This window comes from Watersipora subatra, chromosome 7, assembly GCF_963576615.1.
Source record: "Watersipora subatra chromosome 7, tzWatSuba1.1, whole genome shotgun sequence".
NCBI lineage: Eukaryota > Metazoa > Bryozoa > Gymnolaemata > Cheilostomatida > Watersiporidae > Watersipora > Watersipora subatra.
The window spans coordinates 31,861,392-31,885,799 of NC_088714.1; the positions used below are offsets into that span (position 1 = coordinate 31,861,392).

The window sequence follows — 24,408 nt, forward strand, 5'->3', positions numbered from 1 at the left end:
AGTGACCTGTTTTGATGTTAAACAAAAAGGCAATCATTCTCATATGCCTTTGCCTAGATTATTTTTTGTTTTTATAGTGTATTTGAATGCCTCTGACAACATTTTTACTGTTAATGGAGAAGTCTGTCGTAATTTAACGGGATTTCTGCCATGAGTCGTGATTCTAAATTTGCTTGGGCGATTTTTAATTAGCAGTTGTGTTCTCAATCTTACACACCTGGCAATAGACTTACGAGTGTGTGTATATAGGTAGTGTATAAGACATAGTTTTATTGGCCAATTATGGTCTCTAATACGTATCGGCTCATCGCATTCGATCGTCTTCCAGCTGAAGAGTTTCGCAGCACAAGCTATGTATATAGCTCATCGTGACTCGTGAGGATTGAGGAATGCACTAAAAACTAATCACTTTTAAACACAGAATAATTGTTATTTTTCTGAAAACTTTTTGTCTAAGCAGATAATGCAAAAAATGTTTAAAAGCATTTTGGACCCATTTTCTCGTGTAATTCAAATGAACAAGCTCAAGAATGATATGACTTGCCGATTATTTTACCGTCTCAAAAACTGATAAGGTATAGAGTTATTCATACTCACATCTGTCTGTGCTGTATAAAGTCTAGGAAAGTATATGTATCCATAAAGTGTGTTCAGTAAGGCTGATTTCGTCGACTGCGTTCCTACTGTCAGGTTTTGTTTTCATTAGAGATTCATTTTAAAGGTGCGAACAGGTTGTTTTGAAACAGATCACTGTAACATCGGTGTAACGAAAACGATGTTCGTATAACCCATCTGGATAAGATGTTTCAATATTCAACGAAACAGTTGCAAAATATAGAGATGTTAATCTGACGCTCTACATTGAATTAAATTCGCTATAAACTACTAAACGTACATGTTTAGGTCGGAATGTTTCTGAACATAGTAGTCATTTCGTAGAGATTGATAGCTGTTGATAGGATTGTGCTAATTATATGTCAACTTTTTGTAATTCTCTAACCTAAAAAAGTGTGGCACAATTCTGATTTTAGTAAATTATTTCCGCTTAATTTTAGTGCTAATAAATATTATAATGCCATAGAACATTTTTCTATATAGCAAAGCTCTAAAATTTAGTAGCCCATAATTATGCCACTGTTATAATACATAGCAATAAACTGAATCAGGCTGATATGTAAATAGTGAGGTAATTCTGTGAACACTTGTGATGCGCACTTAATGAGTGACTTGCATAGGTTTGTGTTGAGTTGCGAGTATCGTCTAAGCCAATCGACTGCGCGTGATAACTTGCATACACCAATGACAACTTTCTCGTTGTTGTACTTCTAATGTTTATAAATGTTAGATATATTGGCAGGTATTATTAATGCACGCTCTTTAATATTATGCCATCTCATTAGAGCCGGAGTTTGTACAGCAGTTTGAAAAACCCATATATTATCATAAAAGTGTTATCATAAAAGCTGTGTTGCTGGTAAGTTCGCTACAATACCAGAATTCCTTTTTTTAATTGAAAGTGTGCCAGATCTCTTTCCAACTTGCCCTTTATTGCACATTCGTAAAGAGGTCTACATGTTGAATACACACCAACCACTGTGGTATGTGTGGTATTATTTCCAGACAACAACTGTACAATTGGTTTAATTTCAATATCAATCACAATATAGTAAGCAAACTGCAAGGAATTTAAAGTTCAGTTTTGACGGCACAATTAAGAGTGAGACAAATAGATAGGCTGTTGGATAAACAAAGTTGTTTTGCTTTCGAAGTTTGCAAAAGCAGGAGTTTACTTTGTTTAAAAAAGTGGTTATTTGATGCACATATAGTGCGACGAATGATATACAGCCCCCCTGGAGGGCTGTATATCATTGGTGCGATCTACATTAGCTTTCGATCGGAAAAAGCAATGCCAAGTCATCTTCTTAGCAAAAAACATTGCTAATAAAGACCATCTGGAAGTTTTCTTGGTGTGTTGTTTATCCTTGATGATGAATCTCTAACGCATTGTAATTCTAACAAAATTGAAATCTTTTATCACTGAATGAAGTAGAAATTGGCTATAAAAGACAATAAAAACCAGTTTTAATCACGAACATCCTGCTAGTGATACCACAATAAAGAAAAATGTGTAGAACTCCTGGTCATAGAACTCAAATATGAAAGTTATTTATGTAGGCTGCTTCTCTGTAAAGATTTACATGTTAAAATTCATCTAATTCATCACAATAACATGTTAGCCTACTAACATTAAATCTGTCGGCTCATGTTTCTATGAACATCTCTTAAATTATGATATTTTAACTTGCTTAGAGATCGAGGCTTATGCATAGGAGTTTTATGATAGCTGACAGCATTCTACATGTTAGTTTATGATAAAAGTAACTAGTTGCTTTCTATAGTAGCTGTCACAAAGTTTAATGACAGCTGACTATAAAATATTGTGACAGCTACTATGAAGTAAGCAAATAGTTTATTATAATTTTAACCCTGACCTAACCTTTAACCTTAGTGTCTGCATCTACGCTCTTAACTCTTCACTTATAGATAAAATATTAGCTCACAAGTACTTACATGGTTACAGCTAATACATTGATCTCAGATCTCTCAGAAGCTCAGATCTCATAATTGCCAAGTTTTCTAAGCTAATTATTTGCAACAAGGTCTGGTCAAGTTGTGGAAGTCAGAGTTTTTGGTCTGTGACTAAATCACTGATAAAAGCTAGATCTTAAGCTGGTCACATGAGTAAGTTACAGTGCTGTCAAAAATTATGAGACCACCAATAATTCATGCTTTTTTTCATTGTGGAGCACTTGCCAGAGTCATGTTAAACCATTTAATTACCACATATTGCACATCATTAGGTGCCAAAATTTCTTCTTATTCTAGCAAAATATAGCAAAAACCTTTCAGTTTCATTTATGGCAGAGGTTATAAAATTAGTGTCATCATGTTTTATCTTCAGTGCCTGATCACAACCACTTTACACACTCCCAATAGTCCTTTTCACAGCCACCAATTATTGCAGAAGTTATTCAAATTAACGTTGCAGTAGTACCACAATATAAATTAGTTAAGAATACAATCAGCTAATAACTAGGCTATCTTTTGATCTATGTCAAGGTCAGTTGCATATGCATTTTCATTGAAAAAATTTAATGAACAGTTGCTGCTCATAAGAAACTCACTTCATATTAATTCTTAGAAAGTTACGTACCTAATGGTATATGGTTTGTGGTGGTTTCTAGCCAAATTATGTCATGGCTACCAGCCGATGTCTCTGAACATGTGAGGTGGCCTCGTAATTTCTTACTGCATTTTTCAATTATTTCAGTATAGTTCATTTGACTTGCCTCGATTTCAGACCATGACAAATCGGAGTGACGACTACGCAGACTATTCAAGGTTTTCATTGGATATTGAGAGAGGAGATGAGGAGGAGCTCACTCCTACCTCAGCTGCTAGAGTAAGGCCTGGTAGCAGGGCTCCATCTTCTAGGGCGAGTAGCGGACAGGCTGTCAGATATCAACGAACTGTGAACTTTAGCGGAGTGCCTCACACTCAACGAAATGGCAATGAAGGTATTCAGATCTTACAAGATGGATTCGATGATGAAGAGGTGAGGTTTTATTTATCTTATAAGTGCTTTAAGTTTCTTTTGAGTGAAGGAAACTTAGATACTACTAACATATAATGGTAACGTGTCGTAACAATTTTGTCATATGCCAGTTTCTTTAAGACTATTGGGTCTTTAACTTAAGTAGCTTGATACATGGATTGATGACTTGAGACCACCTGTGGCCTACTAGTCTAGAACACCTGACCTGTAAACAACAGTTTGGTGGTTCAATTCCAAAGGACCACTGGTGGTGATAGGAATGACATTCAACCTAAAATTTTCTCTGTAACTGGACATATCTTTAGTCATCGAGGTTCCTTTGCCACTAGACTGAGACAAATCCAGACAAGATCATGGAGCCGTTGTTTGTACAACAATACTCTTATAAAACACACAGTCTCTGCTTGCCATAAGCTAAGCAGACGTAATACTCAGTTCTCAAGGGATTGCTCACCAACAATGGCACTCTATTTAGATCAAGGGATATGTTTTGAAAAGTGGTTTTTAAAATGGGTACTAATGCTTGAAGTTTGGCAACAAAAATAAATTTAGTGCTTCTACATGTGAGAATTCCTTTGCTAAATCATAACTGGACTCTTGTTCACTTTCTTGTGAGCAGCCAAATTTTCGAATGTACATCTTTGCATTATTGAAATTTGATTGAAGAAATGTTTTTATACTTATAATGAAGTGAAATCTTTTGTTTAGTTTGCTCAAGGAATAAATTCTTCACTGATTTACAAAATCTCTTAGTTTATTCTAAAATTGATTTTATTCAATGATTTCAGTGATTATGTAAATCCTCTTCACTATAATACGAGCTATGTCCTGTGTCTGAAGCCATAGTTGCATGTTGGTAAAAAAGGTTGCATTGCACTGGATTCGAACTAAGACATTAAGCTTTGCACCATCTGCACCATTTGGCCACCTTGCTGCATTTTGGGATAATTGGGCAAATACTTTTTAAACATGACAATCTTTCACGGCGGCGTATTAGACTGCCAGGATTCTAGTTCTTCAATAGCAAACAATACATTCTAATCAAAGCCTCATCACCAGTAGCATATGTACCTTCGGATTTTAATCTTGGACTAATAGCGGGCTGTTGATCATACAGGAATGGCTGTTAGAAGACGTATCAGATGATGAGCACGATTTAGAGTCTATGGATTTTGGTTCTCCGAGTCCAAACCCAAATCTGTCAACCTACCAACAGCCGTACCAGAGTTTCAGCGAGCGCTATACGACCAATCAGTTGTTGGACTACAGATCAGTCGAACCTGGTAAAGAACGGGTATCTGACAGCGATGGTCATCATCAACTTGTACTCAGAGGTAAAGTAGTTATGATATTTAGTTTGTATCCATCAATATTATTATTATCATTATTCAAACTAATATGTTTGTTGTAACCATCAATATTATTATTATTATTATTGTTATTCAAACTAATATGTTTGTCATCGGAAAGGGTTTTCAGGTTTACTTTGATGGTTTGGTAATTATGCTTGCAATTCTGCCGGCTCCTACCATTGCTTTGTCTGGTACATTTGCACGGTAGAGAGACTTGCATTTACTGTTGTGTTAGGAGAAAGAGACATCATTGAGGTGGACACTGATGAAGAGAATGATATCGTGAACAGAATTAAAAGTGAGATAACTCAGCAGGTCCAAGCGGAAATGAAAGAAGAGATGAAACATCTGACCTCTGGGTAAGTATTGTGTCTGACCTCTGGGTAAGTATTGTGTCTGACCTCTGGGTAAGTATTGTGTCTGACCTCTAGGTAAGTATTGTGTCTGACCTCTGGGTAAGTATTGTGTCTGACCTCTGGGTAAGTATTGTGTCTGACCTCTGGGTAAGTATTGTGTCTGACCTCTGGGTGAGTATTGTGTTTACATAACATGGTTTAAGGTCTGGTTCATACATGTATTTTATCATTGATATTTTACTGGCTCTTCAACGATAGTAGGCGAATTTTACTTCCAACTCGTGCATCGCTGTTTTTTATTGAAGATTATTCAAGCCATTTGTTAAGTGCCGACTGAACAGACGTTTTAACTCTGGCTCATCTTGGGAAAAGTGAATATGATACAATTTGAATGTATGTGTTATATCAGGACATTTCCATGCTGCAAATGAGCTCAAAATTGTTTTCGCTTCAAATCATAAAATGGTAAAATCTGAAGGCATTCGATGCTATTTTGCTTCGCTAAACTTGTGTGAAAGCATTCGCTGGTGGAGTACTTTGATATCATAAAAATGCTCACTGCTGATGGATTCGAATCGATAATACTTGGCTAAGCTATACCCAGTGGAGGTAACACAGCCACGCGGGTCTCTGCTATGAAAAGGTTCTACAGCTACCCACTACTGTTTCTGCTTGATTTTTGCATCTACATTACCATTTACATGCCAAGGATGGGTTGCTTGTATGAGGGTGACGAAATAATTTCATTTTTAATGCAACTAGTTGACTAAACATGAATTGAAAAGTGACATTGACTCGAGAGCGAGTCTATTTTAACAAGTTTTGTTTGGAGGATACATCATAAATCTTGAAAAAACATATAGTCCAACTATGAATCGTTGAAACCATAGGGTGTTTGTCGGCAGCAGGCAAATCTACACCTGTTCAAAGCATGAAAACACAGTGATCTCACAATATTTTGATCTGTTAAACCTGCTAAGTTTTGTTTACTTTTGTCTACACGGCTTACAGTACATCTATACTACCAGCTACACTTGTGATACATCTATACTACCAGCTACACTTGTGATACATTTATTAAACCCACTAAACTTCTATAAATATACAGTATTTTACTCACTTCTTCCATGGTCTCCTTCTGCCGAATATTTTGCAACTTTCTGAACTCACATGAGAAAATGACTTGACCTATTATTATACAACAAAATTGTATTTATTTATTGTTTGTTTGTTCGGTTTTTGAGGCTGTGGAAGCAATTTCTGAAGATTTTTCATTGATGTTCACACACAGTCTTAGCCAGATTCTAAAGTCAAGCCTTCAAGTTGTATGAAGTTAACCAGTAGAGTTTGACTGTCTTTGGTCATTCATCAACCGCTGACCACATATAGGGTAACTGCAAACTAAAATAAAAGTTTATAGCACTGAGTCATCAATGGGTATTCCTGATATTAACTTATGACTAAATATTATATGAACTCGTCCTATGAGTTATTTCTGTTTGGTGAAAACAGGAACTCCGATCAGAATTCATATAAAGTGAAAATTTTAAACTGTTTGTTGTTCTAGCTATTCAGAAATTTATATAGCTAAGGAAATTTTTCTGAGTTGGCCATTCTTGATAAAAACAAAAAACAAATATGAAAAATTCAATGGGTTTACTTACTAATGCATTACAAAAGGTTTGGGTCATCACTGAAGGTTACTAGTTGAATCTTGTTGAAGTCAAAGCTACGAAAACTAGGCACGTGTATATTGAGAAATAGTCAAATCTGGTCAATATACTAGTTATGAGACATGTTTAATTTGTCTGAAGAGTGGCCGCGTGTCTGGTAACCCCTTTTACCTTTGGATGAAGAAAAACCTGGATATTATAGACTTACTTTGCTCTTATAACACTGACATACTATTACAAGAACATACCTATAAATCTCTGTGTTTGTCTGTATTTTGTCTGTCTGTCCATGTATCCAGTTACAGCAATGAAATTTTAGGAATGAGAAATGTTTGTGGTGTACTGGATTTGAACTTGGAACCTCCAGTCCTGCAGACATTTATTTATCTAATACACTATGCTGTCCAACTGGCTATACTATGGAATAAATTGTGCATATACTTATTATGCTTTTCATTATTTCATGGCTTCACGCTTAACACCCCAGCTAGCATTATGCGTGAAGCTATACCAGAAGAAAAATACATGTATATGCTCATACGTGAAGAAAAATGCTTAAACTCACATGGCCAACAAGACTATTGCAATCAATATAAAGCTGTAGTAGGCACTTCAGTCAGTACAGTATGAATTACTTTAACATAAACAAAGTACACCAAAATAAACAAAACGCTTTCATTTAAAAGTTAGAGTGGTAAGTGTTGTATATATGTATATGTTATTTAAAAATAAGTTTGCTGTGCTAAAAACTTTTGGTTATTACTCTTTTAACGCCAGGCATTCAGCCAGTTCATGTATATATACCCTTTTACTGGTATTTGCACAAAGGCAAGGTTTTTTCAAACTAAAGAGTTGTCTGTTCTCTTCTATTTGTTATTTAACTCTGTTCTGAAGGAAGACCGAGAGATTGCAAGTTGCTAGTGTAAGCTTGTATCTTTGTCATTGTCTGCTCTTATAGTATGTAATTGATAGATGTATGTATAATGACACAGACAAAATACTAAAACAGAGGAAGACGACATCGACCCAAGGGTCAAGGAAGCTCTTCTGCAAATGAGAAAGTACGACAGAATTTTGGAAAAGAGAAGTAGACGGGAGAGGCGTGTAAAGCGGGAGAGGATCGCACTGCAGAAAAAGCTGAGGGAAGAGTTGGAAGAGCTGAGCCATGAAAGGCCTTCTGGGTGCAAGAGTACAAGGGACGAATCTGTCAACACCGAGAAGTTCCTTAGTCTTCCTCCATCAATCGCTAGGTGAGAGATCAATGTTGTTTATGATTACTTGATTGTCTCCTCCTTTGACCTCTGCAAACTTTCACGATAGCCACAGCCTGGCTATTTTTTATTCTTGCTCTCCGCAGTGTTTTTTGCTATGACTAAAATGGAAGTTAAACCAATCTTTTATCTTTGTTTAGCAACAAAAGTGTTTATAATATTACAATCTTTTCCAGTTTTGCTGAAGATTTTCAACTATATCCTGCAGATTGGTTGGTATAGTTTGCATAACTGCTCTTTGCATTCAGTATAGGCCTGCTGTATATTTTATGTTTGATTGTGATGTCAAGGTTTAGATTTTTATTTTATACATATCATATGTTTGATTACATTTTTTCAATATAACAATTCTTTTTTATTTTCAGACTTGACAAAGAAGTTCCTGAGAATTCTGAAGATGAAGATTGGTCGGGCGCTCCTCTATTTGCAACCCAGCCACCCACATTTGATTCCGCTTCTTCAAGTAGGAATTGAACTACAGTTTTTCTCCTTGTTTTCTTGAGTTATGTTAACATCTGATAGTAGGGGTACTGAGCGCTATAAAAGAGATAGTGATACACTCGCACACGGTAGACTCCTTCGGTTAGTTTTGTTGCTTGATGTGTATTTTCTTCAGCAAGTACAACAAATTTTGTCTTGTGTCACTCCTTGGTTGGGCATGTTATCCCACATGCTCGGTTTACTCTGCAATTGGTGTTTGTCTCCCTTCAGTATCTAAATTCTAAAGATTGTATCTTTATTTTAACCTGTAAAACTCTTATCTCATAGACTCTTTTGTGACCTATCTTAAAATTTGTAACATGGTTGTAACTAATATGCGTTATTTTTTTACTAGCTAGTATAGCCTTAGTTTTGCTCCAGAAATATATGGCTCATTATATACTTGAAGAGCCATTTTTTAAATAATCTGAACAGTTGAAAATATTTTTCTATTGAAAATTTAACCGAGTAGGTCAATACAAGTTAGAAGTAAAAATTATCGCCCTGTCTTTCTAGAAGGTTCTAAATCAAGTAGGATGGGCGGAGGAGGTCGGGCTGATGATGCAAGCAGTACGGCTGGAAGTCAGTCAACCAATAGGACTGGTAATACAACAGATCATAGAAAGCAGCGGAGACGTAAAAAGAAAATGTTTGATGCCGATGGCAAGCCAATAGGAGACAAGGATTTCATACAGAGAAACATTGATGTATGTATTAGTTTTACACTCAAGTAATGATGCTACAGATACACTCGGTGATAACAGTCTATTGTGTAAACTGATCTCTTTATTATCATGTTAGTGTTTAGGTCCTAGAAACTTCTGATTTTGGTTAGCAACATTTCTTCACTTATCGTGGTTGGTGGAACTAGCGGAAAGTGAAGAATTGTGTTTTGTACAAAATACAGTTCATCGTGTTTTGTATAATTATCATAAAAAACATGATGATTATATTTTTGTATGATTCACTCATATGAAAAAAACTCACATGTGTGATTCAGTCAGTTTTGTTCATGCATTTGATGCTGTAGTTGTCTGCCATTTCATGTTGAAAAATGGAGCTTATAGTTAAACTATTTGGTTCATAGCATTGTTTTACTTGAAACATTGATTTAGCCCAAGTTTCTTTTGCACCTTCTGGTTGTAAGGTTAGCATTGCGGTGAAAGATTTTGGTGAGTGTTTCTCGCTTGCGCAGCTCTTGCGGGGTAAACAGCTGGCACTGCAAAGTTTGTTTCCTAAATGTAGACGCTCATAGGCGAATAGCTTGCTTTTTAGTTGTTCCAACTGTTAATGAATATATGTTTACCCTGCCTGTTGTATATGTGTCATGCATGATATAATTGAGGCTATTACAAAATTGGTGATGCGCTGAATGAATGAAATGTGGGTCACAAAGTAGCGAAACCTCACTCATTGTAGTCCTAAGAAATAATGATAGCACAACTCCAGATTATAATGTAAACGTATGCAATGAGTAGGGATAAGTAAATCTGATTGCTATCTCATGCTGTATCCTCGGTTTGAGTTGGTTTGGACATGAAGGAATAGAAATGTAAACATTTTTAGCAAAAGTCAACTTCTTATACATTTCTTAGTTATAAATTTTACCCACGAAAAACTTTTTAAGAGGTAAAACTTTGCACACTTTAGCTTTGAGAAAATAGAAATAATATTTTAAATTAAAGTTTAATTTGGGATTTGTGCTATATAGACTGCAAATTACCCTTTTCTAAACGAGAGAAGCAATGCAGCTAAAGTGGTTGTGAAGTACTAAAATCAGTGAGATCATTCTACCTAGCGGTCGTATATACATTGGTAAGAAATGACAAATTTAATTGCAATTATAATAACTTTTAATAATATTTAGTTGTATATGATATCATGGGACAGCATGTTTATGAGCACCACTGTGTTACCAGCTTTATACAATATATCTATTCAATATAAGTATTCCATAAATGGCTTTTATTGAATTTCTATTGATTTCTACACTAATTAGACAGCAAATAACAATTTAACATAAAATGCAGACTTCCATAATTTTAGCACCGTCATTTTGTGGCCCGTTTGTACAATCTCAGCCCAAACAAGCCTTTGCTTCAAAGGTGTTTTGACTAACAGGTGTCAAAAACTCTTTTTTTCACAAACTTCACGTTCCAACTTTCCCCTGCAAAACCTTTAAGAATGGGACCTTTTGCTGCAAACATTCTGGTGCAGGACTTTTAGAGTTCGTAGGATACAACCTCAGGATTTATCCATCTTTCGTTGTGATTTATGTCTCAACAAATTTTACATAAGAGAGGAAGAGAAAAATTTGTACACAATGGCTACATTTATGTACTTGACAGGTGTAATTCAAGAGAACCTTTAATCAAATTTTGGTGATGTGAACATAAAAAATATTTTTTATGTATTTCGAAAAAAGGTCTGTGTGAGCTTTCATGAATAATATAATATAATGTTTTTTGCATTCTCTTGTTATTATTGTGTATTATTATATTATTATCTATTTATTGAATATAAGCATAAATAATTTTTTCGGTGTAAAAATAGTATTGCTAAAAAGTCTACACCCGAAAGTCCTAGACCGCCTATCTTTTTTTTCTGTGTTCGAACTGACTTCAGTAGTTTTCCGATGTTACACGCTTGTATATCCTATTATGTTTTGAGTCAGCTGCTATGTCAACAAAACCTCGTTATTTCAGCTTGCAGCTGATGCAGGAAACGCTGTTGCCATGACTGATGACGAGAAAAAAAGACTTGCTGACATTTTAGAAAACCTGGATGAAGTTGATGATACAACGCTAGAACAGGGTATGACGACTTCTGAGCTCTCTGTTCATCCAGGTTAGTGTGACAATTTTTTTCGCAGGCACAGCAATACACCCTTTTCTCTCCCTCTCTCTATCCCTCTCTCTCTCGTTCTCTCTCCTCCTCTCTTTCTCTCCTCCTCTCTTTCTCTTCTCCTTTCTTTCTCTCCTCCTCTCTTTCTCTTCTCCTTTCTTTCTCTCCCCCTCTCTCTCTCAAAGCAAGCAAGGGTAGAGTTAGAAATGATTTTGCTTTTTAATTAAATTATAATAAATGTCTAAGATTATGACGAACATTTGAGAAAAAAAGTGCGCTCACTTTAGGTGTACATGCTTTGAAGTTGCACTTATTATATATCAAAGGGAAACTCAGCCTCCTTTCAAATATGTTATTAAAAACACATTTGAATTAGTTTACCTCTCAAAATGCAGACTAACGCTGTTTGCTAGGAAAACTGAAAGCCAGGGATTTTTCAGTAAGTAATGTGTCAAGTTTATTACAGTGATAATTTGTTAAGTTTGTTACAGTTAGCTGTGAACAAACTGCATAGGTTGATGGCTCAAGAAAGGGCCATTGTGGTTGGTTTAGGATACCGTTGGACTGATTATGTCATTAGTGACACATTTACAGTACATCATTTCAAAAAACCGACATTTCTCTAGACTGTTTTTATTTAAACATACTGCCTATTTAAACAGAGTGGACTCTGAGCTTCATTCTGGATATATAACAGGTGCAACTTCAAAGCATTGCCTAGCAACTACGACAACAAATTTACAGAAGTTAGTCAAAATTCCGAGGCAAGCCATTTATTTTTTTATACTTCTTTATGTTTTTATTATATGTTATTGTACTATTCAGTCAATTTTATGTGAATTTTTATATGTTAAGCTATGCTAGCTGGTTATCTTCTTAGATAAGGAAGTGCTAGGAATGTTGGACTCTAAAGGTCGTGGACACTAGTATTTTATTACTATTATTCCATTTGGTTTGAGAATAACCACTTGATATATTGTTAGTCACATCTGAGGCATGATTTCATTTTCCAACTGTTTACACATTCCATTACAATTACATGTAAGATAATATTTCAATTTTTCTCTCACAGTCGATTGCTCTTCATAGCTACTAATCTTTTGCTAGAGATCGTGATCAATGAAAAACTTGCGTAAACAACCTGATTTCATTTAGATAATAAAGGTAGGGTTTCTAATAATACTGGAGTACTGTGAGCTGCTGAAAAATGAAGTAATGGATGTTTCTTTATGCGTGCAAACAGTTACAAATGGTTTGAGGTTGCAAACAGCGAGACATTTTTACAATTTTATTTTTAAAAGCTTTTATTGTTTTACTTTCTTATATTATGTCAGTAAATAGTGAGAGCGTGCCTTCTAAAATAGCTCTTTCCCTTGTGATCGTTTCACTTATACATAATGCATTGCAAGTGACTCTCATTTCAACCTTTTTATCGCTGCTTTATTTCTTTCCTCATAAACATCTACCTTTTACTGACTGCAAATCTGTTGCCCCTTTTCTCCTTTTTCTTTGTTTTATTATTGTTGTATGGAATATTATAAAAAATATTTATATTTGAAATTAAATTATTGCCAATGAAGTAATATATATATGTATATATATATATATATGTATATATATATATATATGTATATATATATCTATATATATATATCTATATATATATATAGATTTATATACATATATATATATATTTGAAAAATTATTGCGAAAAAAGTAAACTTTTAGTATTTGCGTTACAAATTTGTTTCGTGCGGAGCACTCATCAGACGCGATTGTACTAAAATGAAAAGCTTTACCGAATATTTCATACTCCACTAATAATCTTTTAGGTTTTTAGTGTAGAGTTCTCTTTTTATATGCTTTTGCACTTGCTTTTAGTTAATATATATATATATATATATATATATATAAATCTGAACGGGTTTTCAGGGGAAGGTTTTGCCCTTGACAGTAGAAGTCAGCATGTGATGAAAGAGATTGATATGAAATTAGAAGGTCTCATGGGAGCTGAAGAGTACAGCTCTATAGTTGCTCCATCACAAGTCACATATGACTCGGTAAGCTCTATAGAAATTTCTGTGATAACTCAGTGCACCTAGCATTATGGACAACAATTGACTCTGCTCTGAGTCTATTGACTTGATCCTCTTTGAACTCATTATTTATGCCATCATATTTTACACTTCTAACCATGTCAGCATGTGCCTTCATAGTTATACTAGGGCTAAAATCGTATGCCACTCTTCAGGCTTATGAAGTTACGTGATATGATAACTCCACAATTCCATCTTAAAATAGAATCTAGATAGCACAAACCTGACTGTTCATAAAAACTTTTAAGAGTCTACCCATAATAAAGCTGTAACTTTCTAATAAAGCCTTGCTGCGCTTGAGAAAGTCAGCATAAGAGTACCACATTTACAGAGATTTCTTGCGATCTGGTAACTCTAGTGAACATGCTCTAAAATGACTAATTTCACCTCCCAGGCTATGGGATCTCCTGCTAGTAGATGTACATAGCCTCAGCAAACCCTTCACTGACAATAAGAATTTGCATTTGCTCTTCACTTTATATAAATCTTGCTCCTCTCCAGCTACAGCTATTTTCCCGCACACACAACCAAGGCATGGACTCAGACATAGCTGAGATAGGAGAAAGAGCTCTCCAAGAGACAAAGGAGTATCGAGGTCAACAGAAAAGACTCGCAGATATAGAGAGGGAACTTGAAAATTTATCTACGGCGGTACAATCTGAGGTACCCAGACTATCTATAAATTGTAAAGATAGATAATCATTGATGCTTTCGATAGTAAATCACAACAGGGACCATTGTTACATGTTTTGGTGCTCTTCTCCAACCTAGGGCCAAACAGGGTTGAGGATTGAATACTGCTACTGTTGCTAATCAATAATGGTAATATCCTAATATTCTTCACATCTTATCAACAGAAATTTGCTCAGATCTGGCAAGCTTTACAGAAGATGAAACGTAACAGCTTATGGTTGAATTGTCAAAAAATCCATAAGCTACTTTCCAAATTGACCTCTTGTCTAATAGAACCACAAACCCAACAGCTTGTGACAGTATTGAAGTTATCTAGATGAATGTATAGGTGTGCACATTGAGCAGACAACCCTAACAGGGCTTTTTACACTTGTAAAAAACATCGATGAACCGTACAGGCTGAGTACTGTATGTAGAAAGGGGCCATCCCCCAGACAGTCATGCACATACTGTATCAGGCTAGCTGTAATAAAATTACAGACAAATGCTGAAGCAAATTCATTGCTTCTGTATATACTGTCTGCCCTTCACGGATTGTAGTTGTAAGTAGGTATTTGTAGTTGTAAGTGTGTGTGTGTTTATTTTCATCAACAGAAACAATACAGTAGGTATTTGTAGTTGTAAGTAGGTATTTGTAGTTGTAAGTAAGTATTTGTAGTTGTAAAGCGGGTATTTGTAGTTGTAAAGCGGGTATTTGTAGTTGTAAAGCGGGTATTTGTAGTTGTAAAGCTGGTATTTGTAGTTGTAAAGCGGGTATTTGTAGTTGTAAAGCGGGTATTTGTAGTTGTAAAGCGGGTATTTGTAGTTGTAAAGCGGGTATTTGCAGTTGTAAAGCGGGTATTTGCAGTTGTAAAGCGGGTATTTGCAGTTGTAAAGCGGGTATTTGCAGTTGTAAAGCGGGTATTTGCAGTTGTAAAGCGGGTATTTGCAGTTGTAAAGCGGGTATTTGCAGTTGTAAAGCGGGTATTTGCTTTGGCCGCTGACTTATTGCTGCTCTGTAATTATGTACCTTAATCTCATTGGCAGTTTTCACCGCAATGAGTTATGCTTGCGGAGCAAAGATGCAATTTGAAGCATGGAGCCGGTTTTTGCCCCGATTCATTTAAATCCTTCGATCAATACACAGTCATCCCCACATTTTTACCACATGGGACATGCTCAGATTAAACACGTCCCATAGTTTAGACTTGTTGATAATCATGCAAGGCGTGTTGTTCTCGTTCTAGATAGAATCACCCATGCTCTCAGACCACCAACTGCATGTGCTCCTTGATCAATGCAATAAAATGATGTCTAGAGCAACTATAGAGACAGACTCTCTTTCTCAGGCTAACTCTCCGAGGTAACTGTTCCTCTTGTTACTTAGCAATATGTAACCTCATGTAAATGCTCTTGTTAAAAAGATAGAAATGTTACTTGCACACAGATTGTTCTTACTGTTAGCATAGTAACTGAGCATAGTAATCTTCATTTATTTATCTTCGAATATTTTTTATCAGCTCATGATTTATTGTTCCCCTTCACAATCACATTTTTCATTCTAAAACATTTTTAGAGTTCATACATAAAATATTTCTCTACTATCCTCACTAACTGAAGCTAGGATTTAATGCAATATCATTTAAAATATTGCTTGCAATTTTAATTTTTCACTTCTCATGAGCAAATACAAGAGTTATCTGCCCATTGTTAGTGTAAAAGTACACAAATCTTAAATTTGGTGTTTACAAGCACCTGCTAACATAATTGAATGTTTATAATCGTGCAAATCATTACTGAATTAACTCAGGTCAGCTCACAGTTCGACGCGAGAGGCATCCATGGTGATCAAGCCTCATCTTGATGAATCTGTCCTAAAATCTCTACTCGATCAGGCTCGGTCTGAAGGCATAGTGAGCAGAAATGAGACAGTCAACCAAAATCCAGGTGGGATAAGCATGATCTTAGCATTTTCATGAAGTTTTTGGCAAGCAAAAGCATGTGTGCTCTTATAAAACATCGTATCTATTCCGAGGAAAGCAAACCTTCTGCGAACAATGGAAGACAGTTGATATGAGTAGTTAACATTTATTGTAGATGAGGACAGCAGGGAGTTGATAAGTGACAACCAAAGAGAAAATCTGTTGCTGAACCCTCGCACAACCTCTAGAGCTGCCGTCAATGGAACATTTTGAACGTCTCCCTCATGTAGCGGACAATGACATCACATAGCTTGACATTTATTCATGGCTATAACGGTTGGCTGAATTCCTAACACAATATACCCTCCAGTACTTTAGGCAATTGTATTTACTTCAGTATAAATATTCAATAACATCCGACATGTAATATAAGGTTTTGAAAATGCTACACATAAATAATATGCAGGAACGCAATTTCAGCTCAGCAATACTGCCATGCCACAACGAGGGCTAGACTAATTATAAAGGTATAATATGCAGTATGTACAATATGTAACAACACACTCCATGCTGACAGGGAGTACCGAGTGTTCGGGAGAAGGAAGCAGATGAGAGCAAGTAAAATTGGTTATAATGCATCCATGTCATCGGATGCAGTGCTCAACGCTGTCAGTGAGCCATCATCTATAGAGGATGTGACAGCGGCTGTTACTCTCTCATACCGAACCTGTAGCAGCATACTCACAGCAGATAAAAAGCAGAAAATGTGTTTTGTAGTTGGCAATTTGTTGTATTTGACAAAGCAGTATTTTGAGCACTATTGAAATAATCATTGCATGATAGAAAACAAAGAGGAAAATGTTTGTTAACTTACAGACAAAAAGAAACAAACCGTCTAAATATTAGTACAAATGCTTAATAATATAAGTGGGCAGAGTTTATACAAGCTTTAATAACTCACAGAATAAGTGGGCAGACTTTATACAATGTCTAATAACTCACAGAATATCTGCTGTAAGGTCTGTAAGGAGCTCTCTGCACATCATTGTCTTTTCTACAGATGGTACGACACGACCTGCAGTCCTCCAGTTGGTCTCCATTTAGCCACCGAGTCACCTTCTCAGATTCAACAGCATTTGTATTTCTTTCTCTCCATATGGTGCAGAATTTATCCCACAGTTTGAACATGTTTTGGCTAACATGTTTATGGCTCTGTAGTAGAACAATTGAACTTAACAACAGGTGTTACTAGCTACAAGTTATATAGGGAAACACAACTGATGGGTCCACTAAAAAGTGCTACTACTGAGAGATTTGCTGCGGCATATAGCTGATATGTAGTGAACCTGCCAGCTCAATTGAGAACTTGTGGATAATTAGGGTGGAATGCAGAACACTTTGTTTGAAATCTTGGTCTTGACATCACACGTGATTGATTATCTTATGTAGTTTAATCATATTGGTGTGGTTAAATGAACTCTTATTTTTTAAACACGAGTTGTTCTCTAATGCTAAAAGAGAGGTGATAACTCTTGTGGTTTCAATGAGTAAACATAATATAATTATTATGCAAATTGTTGCATTAGTTTTGGGAGTTGGTCAGCCAAATTCTACATTGCATATAGTGCTTCATGAAGAAAATGTGTTAGTTCATAAAAGGACTAGCTCTTCCACCATTTCTAGGAAATGTATTAAGCAAAAATGAAAGAGGATGCATGGTGAGAGATGCTCACCTTCGCCGCTCGATTGAGAGCCCCATTCCTGTAGAGGTAATCCTCGCTACGCACTACTTTAACCATCTTAAAAGAACCGAGGCTAAATCGACATGCTTCTCCTTCCTTAACTCGCATGCCCTCAGGCAGATCTATCTCCTCCGAGCCATTTATATCAACCTGAAAAGCCCATAATATTCATATGCGTTTAAAAGCAACTCGCCATCCTAGTGCAAAAAGAAGAATGACAAACATGTTGCTCATGACCTATGCATGGCAATGTTCCTAGTGAATATTGTAAAGGCTTTAGTTTCAGACCAAAATGAGAATATAAACATTTTATTTCAAAACAACGCATTTAAAAAAATTATTACAGTAATTACTGGGATTTATACCAAGTTTAGAATATGAACCTACAAATCCTTTCTCATAATAAGAGAACTACAACGTAAAGAGTTAAATGATCATAGTGTGTTCAAACTAAAAGTATTTCTATGACAGGTAATGAGACTACAGTGAAAAGTATATATATTTATACCAGACAATCATATATACACTGTATATATATAAATTGTATCTACGAAAGACAATGATATATCGGTATGCGAGACAATGATATACATCTATATAAGAGAATCATACTTCTGTGATACGTAGACACCTATCTACACCAAGATGGAGTCAGCAGTAATTCTAACATAAAAATGGGAACCAAATAGAAACATACTTGGTAAGTACTTTAAAGGCAGCATCACAGCAACAAAGTCTACACATACACAACAATGGTTACAAGACAAATAACTCATTTTAATAATGTATCATTTTCTTAGAAAAAACATAACCATTTAATACGCTTGGAGACACGGAGTAGAACAGGTCAATGACAAATGTGAATTATCATAGCTATGCAGACAACTGTCCACCTATTCAACTGAAAAGACCCAAGCTTCAGGCAGCATTTTTTTTAAGGTATCATCCACTTTCATCTGAGAGTTTCGTAAAACCTTCTTTTATAACACCCTATGAGTTTCCCAAGCCATTCTAAGCAATACTACAATACTATTGTAAAAGTCAACAAAGTTTATCTTTGTTTTCATATAACTGGTTTAAATATTACAAAATAACAAATGCAGAATCGCCTGATTTATCTGCTCAGGATATGTGACAAAAACCTATTTTTTTGAATAATTGCTATGCACGCTCTGTAAACTAGATGTTTACAAGGCTTTAAAATGACTCGATTCAGTTCTCATCAGAAAATTAACAATTCAATACCAAACTATTTTGCATCATATTTCGTGTAAGAATCGATTGAATTCACAATTAACCGCAAAATACCACAATTCCATTCTCAAATCTTTAGCTATCCTAGCTTCAATGAATCGGTTCAATTCTCCCAAAAAGACAATCAATTCTCTATCAATTCTTACCTAGACTTGACTAATGGCAATATATCAAAATAACACCAAACCACAATCACTAACTTAGCGACACGCATTAGCTCAGTTCCACAACTGTTTGCATAGCTAATATCAACTTTTTCCCTGCAACTTTCATTGCTTGTTCGGATGGAATTAAGTCATGCCAACAATTTTCTGCTGACTCAGTATTTTTGTTGTAAAAGCTAGTTTATGTCATTGAACTTTAATTTAAGATTTTTTAGAATCAGCAAAATATTCTGCTGAGAAATCAATGCATTTGAGAAACAAAAGGAATATTTTTTGTAGTTGAGTAAAACCGGCTGCAAAAGAAAAACACTATCGTCTTTGCAGTTTGACCAAAACGCAGACACATATTTTCCTAATATAAATATGTAGTGGTCAGAAATATTTTAGGTTTAGTGTTGAAGAATTTCACTAGCAGAAATATGTTTACTTTGCCACTTACAATTTTGATTTTCATCTATCCTAAACTAAAAATAAGAAAAAATTGGAAATTGCAATTTCTGAGACAAGCAAAAACTAATTGGTTTGTTTTTGTTTGGCAAAATGATACCCTTACAGAACAATATTATTCACGGAGTTATATTTCGCAAAAGTCATCTTTTCATGCATTTTTGCGGGCTATTTTATTTGGGGAGGAACACATAGGTGAATAAATTAATCGGTGAATCCAGCTAGCAATAGAGTACAAAACCTTCACATGCGTATAGCACGTGTTTAACTTTATGTATGACTATATGTAATCATATCTGCAAATCAAATCATATACATATTACATACCATCTCTAAATCAAAATCATTATTGCCAATTTCATCGACATCAGTATTAGAAATTGTTGGAGGTGATTTCACAGTGAAAAACTGCAAGAGTGACATTTGATGACGACATGCTGAATTCTAAAAAATTGTAAGAACCTTGAATAGCTATGTTTACTGACTACGCCTGGTGATGAGTTTTTCATTTTATATAGTATTTATTCTCTCCATTTTCTTTTAAGAAAAGAGCCAACAACTCTAGTTATTTTTTGCAGCCAAAACTGACTTGTTATATGCAATAGAAAAGGAGTTAAAATAAACTTTCAGCCACATGGGTGCTAAGCGCAAATTTTATAGAATGAAAATAGTAGCAAAGATTCCATCGTAATTGTAATCCGCCTTTCACGTGCATCAAAGTATCAAAACTGCGTTAAACAAGGAGCTACTATTAGTCTGATACAGCTATTAATTATTTTTATGACTTTCTTTCAAAGTTTTAAGAAAAAACGTAAGCTTTGGAGTTAGAAAACGGGCTTCGATATGAACCGCAACCACGAAAAAATTAATTATTAATGATGTAACCAAGCCATTAGTATCACCATTTTGTGGACAATCTTTTACTGATCACTTGCTATCATGAGTTTGTAAAGATCAAAGAATGTCAAAGCGGTGGTCATATAGAGATGGCGATCAATTAAAGGGCGGCGCTCTATTTTTCAACATTTCTCCTATAGTGGTGGTCAAATAGAGGTGGCATTCAAATAGAGGATTTATGGTAAGCATAAAAATAAACATACCTATGAAGGTAACTAACCAGAAAGGAAACCTTTCTATGTGACTAGCGTGTGTATACATAACAAAATTAGGTACCGCAATAAAAATGGAATAAGCTGTTGTCAGTGCGCAGGAATACCATAGAACTATAATATACAGTATTAGTGTGTAGTACATATTATAGACCAATAAAATATGCGCTGTGGTGTCGAGGTCATGTGAGAACGTGTGCACTGATGGAGTACACTGACATCTGTGTTTTGGCGAACATCAAAGAACAGATTGGGTTACTAGGATATCACTATCCTTGACGGATTTTGCGTCAAAGCAGTAATAATCATAGAGGTAGTCATTATAAAGAGAAGCATTGATGCATTTTGACTTGAGTCATTTTGCATTTTGTAAATAAAGAATTGAGAGACTCGATTCAATTTTTACTGCTAAGATGTGCTAAGGCAATTCTACTCTACAGTAAATAAAAGATATCAGAGAATCAATTCAATTGTGAGATGAGCCTTGAGGCCTAATTGAGCAAGCATGTTAATTCGGGTGGCCATCTCTGCTGTAAAGTACAGAATAAATAGCAGTAAATATGCAAAATCAGCAATACATGCATTTCATTGATCCATCGGAGAAAAGAAAAACCGGAGGAGGCACGCCTAAAGCTGGTTTTTACATCAAAGAGAAAAGTATTACTGTGTATGTCAAGTTTTTAAAATCCTTGCATCACGCCTGTAAACTTTTATCGTTTTACATTAATTATGATATTTTATTATTTCAATACTTCCCGCATTGCTAATTTGATGAAATGGTTGGACAAATACTCACAACTATCCCAACAAGGCCATATTACAAACCAACTAATCTGCTTAGGTGTAAAACTTCATACCTTCTCATTGGCATCACTTTTGCTAGGTGTATCAGCGGGATCATCACTGTCCTTCACTACTGATTTATTGCCCATGTCTGTTTCTGTTGTTAAGTTCTTAGAGGTCTGTTCTTCCTGCACCTTGCTGGAACTGGGAGCCAATTTTTCCTTTGTATTATGTTCCTTCTGTCTCTCACTGCTCTGTTTCCACTTGTCTATGTTCCTAGATGTTTATTAGCACCTTTAGCAATTATATCTTGAACAGAGATATCTATCTGACTAGAAAGTCCACTGTCATACAGCCCACGACCAAAGTAATAATGGAAAAAAGAAAGGGTACTGTTGGTTGTCGAAAAAGTAGTTCTCAGCAGGAATTGACAGAGTATAATGTAAATGAGACTTGTTTGAGATGATATAAAATAAATTTGAGGGAGCACGACTCTAAAAAGGCACAACAGAAATAACAGAAATGTAACAGAAATAAATATTAATAAAATAAATAATTAACTATCTCAAACTTATGTTTTACAATAATAAAATAAATATTAATTCAAGCTGTAGACCTAACCTACTGTACGTAATTTAACTAACAACAACAATGCCAACAATAAAGAAATATGTTTATTATATCTCTGAAATGCAATATTAAAAGATAAACGGCAAGCTGATGTGAAATATACCGTTTGAAAGTTGGTTGTGTTGTGAATGTAGAATGGTTTTGACAGCGATATGTAACAGAAAGCAAGCGTTGGCATTTACGTGACTGGAAGTTTTATGCAAACTGGAGTGAAATAAAGACCTATTCTTGTCATAAAATGGCGTTTTAGTAACGGCCTACCTTGTAGATAAGATGTAAAGAAATCTGGGTGATGTTCTAGATAATTTGAAAAACCTTCGGTAATTGGACAAAAACGTAGGCTGATAAACTGTGTACCACATTTTCGTACCTGTAAATCGGTCTACGCCTCAAACAGTAGACAAACAGTACACAGTAAACAGTTCTACTATCTGTCGCACGGCTTTATTGGCGTTTCGTAGGTCGGTCGAAACTATTAATAAACCAAGCTGTTCAAGCGATTTGTTGCAAGACTTTATCATTCTATTCTCTGTCGCTCGGCGTTTCAATTTCCGGTCTTAACTTTTATTAAACGAAGCTTTTCAAGCGTTTTTTGACGATTTTCGTCCTAATAAATCTGTCTATTTATGTATAATCCGATCAGATGGGTTAGTTCTAGGAATTTGCGTCAACCTTTCAAAGGCTTGGTAACATATTTAAATAGGTTTATATGCGTTTTGTATCATTATTATACTTAAACGACTTTACTGAAAAATAGTTAAATTTGTTGATAGGATTTCGTTGCAAGGGTTTGGTGACGGCCGTTAACGGATAATCTTTTGGGAGTTGTGTGCACATGTGCATTTATCATAATTCTCCCAATCAATCGTTTCACTCTTGTTTGGTCGTGGGATAATCATATACTAAACAGCTCTACCAACCTTAAAATCACGTCGAAACAACGCTGCTTGCCCAATTAAACATGCTTATATGTGGTCAAAACTAAAAACAGGAAATCAACTTGAACCAGGACAGGTGATAAAGCAGTGAATGATTGTTACTATATGTACACATTTAGACATACACATACAAATTCTATTTCAATTGTTTCTGTGCAAATTGTGAAAATCTCATCAACTAGTATATTATTGGATTATTAAAGCAGGCGCTGGTATTATCTGCTCTTGTCCGACCCACTAAAAGCCTATCAAGTAAACTTGGATATACTCTGCAGGTGGCGGTACAGATTCACATTGAACCAATTTATTGGCAACTTGATACTAACCAACAACACTGAAAATATCAATCATTACACACCTTTTTAGAAAAATGGGTTTACGTTTCAGATGCTCTTTGACATTGCTGTCGAGATCTGGATCAAGCTCTCCTGGAACATATTTGTCAACATAGTCATTCCACCTCTCAGACTTGGCGACAGCACTCCCGATAGAACTCTCAGAGTCTGTATCGAGAAGGGTGAAGGCGAGCACATTGTCCTTAGTGTACTGAAAGAAAGCACAACCTTGGAGATTACTAATTGAGTTTCTCCACAGATTTGGCTGCCGTTATTGTTTACTTGTGCTTTTCCTTTATCATTTAACTAGAGTGATCCTATAGCAGTTAATGAGACCAGCATTGACAAAGGGAAAGGAAAACTGCCAAACTAGCATCAAACCTCTATTCTTATATGTGATGGGCAAGTATGCGCAAAAGCAAGAAAAATTTATTATGATATTTAGTTCATAGTGTTGCTTCACCTGAAAACAATCGTTTCGACCGGTTTGCTAGTTCATCTTACGAATGTTAAAAAACATGTTGCAAGAAGATCTTGCGACTGATATGGTTTTTATGCATAGCCTCAAATTTACGTCGTCCTTGACAAATGTTATGTTAATTCAGCATCGTTTGTGTTTTTAGGCTTGTAGGCTAATAAGCTCGCCATTTAGTTGTTCGAACTATTTCCGAACTTATGCTGAATTCAACCTCCTCTATCTCACACAGATAGAACTTCAACTATA

General features: G+C 35.4%; 2 protein-coding genes across 3 annotated transcripts in view; one reads left to right on the top strand and one right to left on the bottom strand.

The window, feature by feature from the left end:
- The first annotated feature begins 5,207 nt into the window (after window positions 1–5,207).
- Window positions 5,208–16,555, top strand: LOC137400678 (fibrous sheath-interacting protein 1-like). Its single transcript, XM_068087010.1, has 10 exons — window positions 5,208–5,327; window positions 7,990–8,247; window positions 8,634–8,731; window positions 9,265–9,455; window positions 11,454–11,595; window positions 13,525–13,652; window positions 14,190–14,351; window positions 15,608–15,723; window positions 16,171–16,307; window positions 16,458–16,555. Exons 1-10 carry the CDS (start codon window positions 5,296–5,298, stop codon window positions 16,553–16,555), a joined length of 1,362 nt encoding a protein of 453 aa, XP_067943111.1. The 5' UTR covers window positions 5,208–5,295.
- Window positions 16,435–24,408, bottom strand: part of LOC137401249 (paired amphipathic helix protein Sin3a-like) — a 34,008-nt gene continuing 26,034 nt past the window's right edge. For both annotated transcript variants that reach the window (XM_068087667.1, XM_068087666.1), the window contains exons 21-25: window positions 23,708–23,895; window positions 21,856–22,057; window positions 18,016–18,174; window positions 17,285–17,494; window positions 16,435–17,009 (exon numbers count right to left, since the gene is read on the bottom strand). In XM_068087667.1, the coding sequence (XP_067943768.1) occupies window positions 16,911–17,009; window positions 17,285–17,494; window positions 18,016–18,174; window positions 21,856–22,057; window positions 23,708–23,895 (858 nt within the window). In that variant the 3' untranslated portion in view covers window positions 16,435–16,910. The remainder of the gene's footprint in view (window positions 17,010–17,284; window positions 17,495–18,015; window positions 18,175–21,855; window positions 22,058–23,707; window positions 23,896–24,408) is intronic.